The sequence below is a fragment of the Sarcophilus harrisii genome, chromosome 1, assembly GCF_902635505.1.
Source record: "Sarcophilus harrisii chromosome 1, mSarHar1.11, whole genome shotgun sequence".
In the NCBI taxonomy this organism is placed as follows: domain Eukaryota; kingdom Metazoa; phylum Chordata; class Mammalia; order Dasyuromorphia; family Dasyuridae; genus Sarcophilus; species Sarcophilus harrisii.
The window spans coordinates 166,559,903-166,568,105 of NC_045426.1; the positions used below are offsets into that span (position 1 = coordinate 166,559,903).

The following is an 8,203-nucleotide window of genomic DNA, read 5'->3' on the forward strand; positions in this document are numbered from 1 at the left end:
TAAACTCTCAGTCATATAAGTAATAATAATAATAATATTATTTCTCTTACTATTGATTTTTAAAATAATCATATTGGAAAGCTACACATTGATTCTAATGATGCTACCATTGTTTAAAGCATTTTAGAAACTCCTTTTATGAAATTCTCTTTAGAATCTGTAAGTTAGGTGAATCAGTCTTGCTAATTTAAAATCACAAGTTGTTTTTTTGTTGTTTTCTAAATAAAATTGGTATTCCTCAGCTTGATTGCTCACCTCATTCAACAAATCAGTCTCCAAATGACCTGTAGCTGTTGACATAAATCAAAGTCCCTCCAAAGAGTCACCATTATTTTGAATAGGATACTCAAAAGAATATGCTGCAAATTCGAAAGGTAATTCCAGAACAGGAATTCCACAAGAGTTTTGATCAGTGACAGTCCATTGGAACAGCATCCAAAGGTTACTCAATTGAAAGTTACACTCTTTCTTAGATATATCAATTCTATTGTGGAGTACTTTTATTAATTTTTTAAAGCAGGGGTGGAGACCTTTTAGCCCACAGCCATATAAGGCTCACAAAATCATCTAAGAGGTAAGAATGAGCTGAAAGCTACATACAACTTTCCACTGCTTGAGTTCAATAAATTGATAAAATTGTATGGTCCACACATGAAGTTCTATATATCCAAATGGTTCCCACCCCTATTTTAAAGAATAATCCCACCTTATAAACATTCTCTTAATTATTTTCATCGTCTTCCTTTTGATTTCATAATTTTCATAAACGTCATAATTCGGAGACATTGTATTTATTATAGGGAAAAGTGCTCTCGCCTTTGAAGTTAGTTGCATAATTTCTATGAGTCTCAGTTTCCTCCTCTGTAAAATAAGGAGAATGCTGTACCTACTTTTTGTTATTGTCGTTCAGTCGTGTCTGACTCTTCGTGACATTGTCTGGGGTTTTCTTGGCAAAAACACTGGAGTGATTTGCCATTTCCATCTCCAACTCACTTGATAGTTGAAGAAGTGGAAGCAAATAGGGTTGACTGACTTGCCCAGGGTCACACAGTAAGTATATGAGGTTAGATTTGAAGTCAGGCAGAGGAGGCTTCCTGACTTCAGACCTGCACTCTGTGTATTATGGCGCCACCTAGCTGCCCTGACTGAGTTGTTGGAAGGAAAGCAGTTGTTAAATTGTAAAGCTCTGTCTATATGAGTAAGCGAAGAAGCTTTATTTTGTCAGTGGCAGGGAACTCGCTGCTCCACCAACATGGATCTCTACTTATGTAAATAAGTCGTAGGAAATCATCTGAGGCACACACAGCTTAAGTGGCTTGCTCTATATCATCATGTAATTAGCTAGTAAGTGTCCATGGAAGAAGAAAATTTAAAGCAATGTTCCTGGTAAAAACTTTTTTGACTTTAATTAGAAAAAATATATATACTCTACTTTCATTTTCATTTTCCAGGTTCTTGAAATGTACTTTCGAATTCTGTTTTATTTTGTCATAATTGGCCAAAAGGAATGCAGTTAATGGGATAGCCTTGCCTTAGTTTGCCTTTCCAAATATTTTTCTCAGTTTGGATAATATAATGAAAGAAGCTAAATCATTACATAAATGGTATAGTACATGTACTCTGAAGTCCTTATCTTGTTTCTTGAATTTGGTTTTTTTTCTTCTTCTTTTCACCAGACTATTCTCTGTGGCATGGGGGAGCTACATATTGAGATCATTAATGACCGCATCAAGAGAGAATATGGAGTTGAGACCTTCCTTGGTCCTCTACAAATAGCATATAGAGAAACCATTCTAAACTCAGCCCATGCCACAGGTACAAAAAATAAAAGAAAATATGACACATTGGTTCTTCTTGTCTTTCTAGGAAAGATGTCCAGATCATTTAGCTCAATTTTATCAAGTAGGAATTAAGACCATACATTTCAGTCCTTATGTTTTTAAGTCATTTCAGCCAAAACATTCTAAAATCAAAAAAACCCATAAATCTCTTTGCCAGATATGCACTATATCTAAGTCAACAGCCAGTACATGCTTTTGCTGGTCAAATTTCAGAAAAAAGCAATAGCTTTTTGGGGATGACTTAAATAGTACTGTCCTAAAAAAAAAAAAAAAAAAAAAAAATAGTACTGTCCTCAGCTTATGGGACAATTCATAGATGTGTGTCCTATTCTTTTGTGCTAACAAATGCTAGTGTGTATCTTTCTGTACAAAAATCAACATCCAGTTCAACTCAAGGAACATTAAGTGGTTGTTTTTGTAAAATGTTACCTTGTCTCATGGAAACACATCTTCATAGTTGAGTCAATATTTCTTCTGTTTGGTTACAGATACATTGGATAGAACATTAGGAGAAAAAAGACATTTAGTGACTGTGGATGTGGAAGTGAGGCCATGTGCAAGAGAAAAATCAGAAGTAATCCCTGTTATTGAATATGCTGAAAATATTAGGGAGGAGCTTCTGCAAGAGTTTCAAGAGGCCATTGAAAATGGAATTCGTAATGCATACCTGCAAGGTATAGTACATAAATTAGAGTAGACATTAGTATCCCTCTTACTATTCTCATCTCTCTCTCTCTCTCTCTCTCTCTCTCTCTGTTTTTCTGTCTTTTCTCTCTCTTTACCCTTTTCTGTCTCTCCATTGAAAATTAACGCTACTGTCATATCCATCGTAAGTCTTGTTTTTTAAACTAGTTACTTTTCATTTCTCAGTGGTGGAAAAAAGCATATTTAAAATGCTAAAGTTAATTGTTTTCCCCTTTCCAGGACCATTGCTTGGATTCCCAATTCAGGATGTTGCAGTTACTCTGTGTTCATTGACACTTCACCCAGGCACCTCTACAACAATGGTTTCTGCCTGTGTCTCCCGTTGTGTACAAAAGGTATAAAAGTATTGTCCTTGTTTCTTGAAGGTGACTTTACTCAGTATTATTATTCAACTGTTTCCAACTCTCTTTGGCTTATCCCTCTTGAGTTTCAAAGTCAATAAGATTTTCTTTTCACATGAAACATCTCGGACTTTTAACATTGTTGTTTTCCTGGAATTTTAGTGGATAGTGGGGTTTTTGTTTGTTGTTTTTTCACTTTTATTTATATGTTAGTGTAACATTTGCTCTGAAGTCATAAGCTTTTGTTTGTTCAATTTTGGGGAGGGCTGTCTGTCATTTGAATAACTTTGTCTTCTAGTTTAGGAACAATTTCTTCCTTTTCAGTATATATATATCTGAATACAGGAAGGGAACTCATATATGGGTTGTTTTGATCATGAGCCCTGTCATACATGTCATATTTTGGGAGACTTGTTTGTCTGGATATATTTAATGACAAGAGTCTACATCCAAATCCTTCAGTTCCTCCTTATTGTCTTTTTTGAGCCAGTGGCCCTGTGTCTATCCCCATTGCTTAGTCTGGGCACCGATGCCAACTTCACTATATATCAGCAGGAGGGAACACATTGCTTCTTTAGTATGACATCTTTCAGATTAGACATTCGTGACTTTGATAAGTTGTTTCATGGGTATTCTTGAAGTTAGACCTGGAGTTTTGAACCCTTGACTTGCATGATTTTGAGGGTTTGGATAAGTGTAACCAAATAGCCAGGTTTTGACATAGCAAACACAAGTTCTGGGCATTTCCCCATATATTTTGGATAGATTGGCATGATTGAAAAAGCTCTGATTAGGGGCTAGCATTTTCTCAGGTTGTTTCTAATCTAAAAGACTTTAGACAGATCAAATTGGTGCCAAGGTCACTTCCAGCTGTTCTTCATCTTGTCCCTGAGTCCCACTCTGAAGGTAGAGTCACCCTTTGAGGATTTCTTGCCTTTCAAGGGAGTAGACCTTCCTTGAATAGTTGGAGGATTTGTTTATAATAACTGAATGAATTGGAGAGTCATTTAAAAGACCATTATACAGTAAGAACTTTATTTATTTTAGCTTCACTTTCTGCCCTTTAAATTGTTTTCTTTAAGAAAATAACTTACATCCTTCTAGCCTTCTAGTCAGAGGATTATGTTCTGTAATTGAATGGTACTTCTAATTCTTAAGTAAGTGAATTTCTACTTATAGCCAGCAAAATGTTTAAGAGAATTACTTCCAAAGGGATAGAAACAGAATTTTCAATCTGGAAATGTCCTTAGAGAATTTCACTCCTTAATTTCACAAAAGGGAAATTTGATGTCTACCAAGGGAAGTAACTTGTCTAAGCTGTCACAAGAGAGTTTTAGAGTCAGGTCTAGAGCTTGGGTATCACAAAACAGATAGTGGTAGTTGTTTTAAAGGATGTCATGGCTATCTCTGGTGGCTGCTCTAGCAGGATCATTACAGAACATTTCAGCGCTATCACATTAAGTAAACGGTAATTACTACTTGCTTCCTAACTCTGGTTATAAGCCAGAGTAAATTGAAAGCCTTTATTCTATCTTAGCCATTTGTTTCCTTTCATGTCTGATGCTAAGTCTCTGATTGTACATTCCACTATAATGGATCCAGTTAACAGAATTCCTAGCAATACAAGTCTTCTTAGCAATGACCCTATTATAGGGTGATAAGGATGAAAATTTTCTGATTTCTCTGTGCCTTCTTTTTGTTTGCAAAGTTTTAAAACTAGGAATCCTATACCTTTTTTATTATGATATTGTGGAGATGAACTGCAATAATGTATGAAAATACATTTTATTTTTGCTATGACATTGTTTGGAATTTTCATGTTGGGATCTCTTTCAAGAGGTGATTGGTGAATTCTTTCAGTGGCTATTTTACCTTCTGATTCTAGGACATCAGGGCAGTTTTCCTTGATGATTTTCTGAAAGATAATGTCTAGGCTCTTTTTTTCCATCATGGTTTTCAGGAAGTCCAATAATCCTTAGATATACATTTTATTTTTGGAAAAAAGTTATCAACCATGTTATATTGAACATGATAAGTGAAGTAAATATTTCTTATTACTTGTGGGCAAAAAAATTTTGTGTAAGAGCCACAGGCAGTATGACCTGTAAAGGTTCTCATTTTTATATACAGTTGGGTTTTTTGTTATGGTTTGGATATATCAGTGAGGAATCACTTTTATATTTAAAATGTAATTTTATGTTTTAAGGAATTTTATTTCATTGGAAGGTTTTAATGTCTTTATTCATAGGCTCTAAAGAAAGCTGACAAGCAAGTTCTGGAACCCTTTATGAATCTCGAAGTTACAGTGACTGGAGACTATCTCAGTTCTGTCCTAGCTGATCTTGCTCAGAGAAGAGGCAGCATTCAAGAAATTCAGAGTCGTCAGGATAACAGAGTTGTTGTTGGATCAGTTCCCTTAGCTGAAATGATGGTATGGACTATTTTGTTACTTTAAATTTCATAGAGTTTGGGTATCATTTACCTGAGAGATAAATGTAATGTAAATGAAGAGAACCAGAAAAATTGGTTCAGATGAAAGGTCAGAATCTTTATTAAGAGATAATCAGTGAGAGTTTCAACAACTAAGAAATAGTAGTGTAATTTGGTTTTCAGTGATAGAGACATTCATAGATATGGCAGCTGGGACTACAGACAGGCAGTTCCTCTCTGAATATAGGGAGGCAAAATGGTCATCTTTTCTTTACCATGAAAATATCTTTGAAATGAAAGTTGCCAATGCAGTGAACTCCAAACCATTTATAAAACCACAAATTTAAAGCAAGAAATAACTTTTGAGGTCATCAACAAACATTTTTTAGTGTCCAGTAAGTGCCAGGCATAGTGCCTCAGATAGTGGGGGAGAGACAAAGTGAAAATGGTTCTTTCTTCAAAGAACTTACTGTCTAGCTGGGGGGACAACAGATGCATATATGAGTTTATACAAAAGAAATATAAATTGACTTGGGTGGGGAAAACTCAATCAGTTGGGATTGTAGGGAAGCAGGAAAGGCTTCATAAAGAAGATGGTTCTTAAGGTGAACCTTGTGAGAAAATAGGTATTCTGAGAGATGAAGATTAGGAAGTACTATATTCAGACCTGAGGAATACCTGGTTCAAAGGCACAAAGATGGGGTGCTAGAGGAATAACAAGAAACACAATTTGACTGGGTTGCAGTGTACCCAGAAGGGAATAATAAACAAGACTGAAAAGGTGGAATGAGGGTCATCTTGGGAAGAACTTTAAATAGCTATAGAAGCTGTTGACTAAAGTGTTATCTATACTGTGTTCTACAGTCTTTTCTACAGGTCAGTGGTATATTAGGAACCTACTTTCAAAATCTATAATTGTTAAATACTATAAAAATAACTAATATGACAAATTAATCAGAGGCCTCAGGTAGGTACAAAATAGATAACCATCATGATAGTGGAGAACCAGAACAAATAAGTGCTGATTGTCTCACATTAAGATATACTTTTTAGTGAAACATGTCATGGTTTAGACCAGTAGTGACAAACTCAAACAGAAATTAATCTCAGCTGTGGCATGTTGCTTGACTAAGGAAATCACAAACTAACATTATCTGTGTTGCATTGGGTTTTTACTTGTTTTGTACAACAATTTCCCAAATGCATTTTTATCCGGTTTGAGCCACATTAGGTGATTTTGCAGGAGCAGTTTTGTTTTAGTTCCAGCTCTTGTCTTAACTTCTCTTTCTTACTTAGCTTTTTCAATTGGAGAATGAAGGGATTGGACCACTCAATTATCTCTTCCATTCTTTACCAGCTATATGACATCCTGCAACCTTGAGGATGTGTATTGAGCAAGTATATTTCTACATAAAGCAAGCTTAGTGTGGAAATCATGACTAAATAAATTTTTTTTTTTAAGAAAAAAATTTTCATTCAAAACTAAAATCAGCTGTCCAGTTTGAACTTCATTATCTTTCTTTGCTTATTATCAATAAAATGGTCATAAAGAGTGGGAAAAAGTAATTGAGAGCATAGATATTTTGATCCTGATTAACTGACTTATCATTTCTTGTGAAATTACTGTGTTTAGGGTTATTCAACTGTGCTCCGAACTTTATCATCTGGTACAGCAACTTTTGCACTGGAGCTGTCTAATTACCAAGCTATGAACCTTCAGGACCAAAATGCTTTGCTTAATCGAAGAAGTGGACTGGCCTGATTACTTTCATTACATGGAAATAAAAATACTGAGAATGACAGTATCTCACTTAAGTTTCTTCATTGTATGAAGATCCACATTAATGACTTTTCCTGGGAAGGGAGTTATTAATTTTCATTTATGACTTGACACATGCGCTGTCATGCTAACTCTATCAGACTTTGGCTACTGGAGTCCTACTAGTTGTTGATGATCATTTAAATTGTTTTAAATAGCCTGACCTAAGGGAACTACTCCTCAAAAGGTAAGTGTTCAAAGTCTATGAACTGTTTTCAAAGGAAGAATTACCAACTGTTGCTCCAATTCACTAATAAGAAAAAAGGCAATTTTGAGTAAATTTGACATTTGAGCTCATGCCTTAAAAATTTGCACATATCTCAGTCCATTTTGGAGGGACATCGTATTAATACACTGAGAATCACATTAATACACTGTTGATAAAGCTGTGAACTGCTTTAACCATTTTGAAAAACAATAGGAAATTATGTAAGGAAAGTGGCTAAACTGTTCATCACTTTGATGTATTTATCCCATTCATGGTATTGCATGAATACTATGTGTAGGAAACAGAATTCTTGTAGCAAAAAACTGTAAACAAAGTGGGTGTCCATTGATGTGAAATGACTAAATAGTGGGATGAAAATGAAGTGGAAGAAATGGCTAGTGTGAAGAACATGAAGACACATGGGAAGATTTAAATGAACTAATGTAGAAGGTAAAATAAGAAACAATGGAGTAAATATGCATCTATAAATGGAAAAATTACTAAGGTTAGGTAGTCATTGGAAAACAGGTAATGAAACCTCCCTCCCTCTCTTGTCCTCCCAGCTGAGGCAAGAGTCTAAATATGCAGGGTTTTGTTTTTTTTCCCCCTAAATAGTATTTTATTTTTCAAAGACATGTAAAAATAGTTTTCAACATTCATTTTTTTTTAAGATTTTGTATTCCAAATTTTTTCTCCATTCTTTACCTCCCCCCTCCCCAAGACAGCAAGCAATTTGGTATAGATTATATATGTATGATTTTTTTTTAAAGCTTTTTATTTTCAAAACATACATGGATAATTTTTCAACATTGACCCTAGCATAGTCTTGTGTTTCACATTTTCCCCTCCTTCTTGTGAC

General features: G+C 34.9%; 1 protein-coding gene across 1 annotated transcript in view; it reads left to right on the forward strand.

Moving 5' to 3' along the window:
* GFM2 (G elongation factor mitochondrial 2) overlaps positions 1 to 7,990 on the forward strand; it is a 49,182-nt gene extending 41,192 nt beyond the window's left edge. The window contains exons 17-21 of the mRNA XM_023495827.2: positions 1,677 to 1,815; positions 2,330 to 2,515; positions 2,766 to 2,881; positions 5,136 to 5,318; positions 6,951 to 7,990. Coding sequence (XP_023351595.1) covers positions 1,677 to 1,815; positions 2,330 to 2,515; positions 2,766 to 2,881; positions 5,136 to 5,318; positions 6,951 to 7,079 — 753 coding nt within the window. The 3' untranslated portion in view covers positions 7,080 to 7,990. The remainder of the gene's footprint in view (positions 1 to 1,676; positions 1,816 to 2,329; positions 2,516 to 2,765; positions 2,882 to 5,135; positions 5,319 to 6,950) is intronic.
* Positions 7,991 to 8,203: the final 213 nt, after the last annotated feature.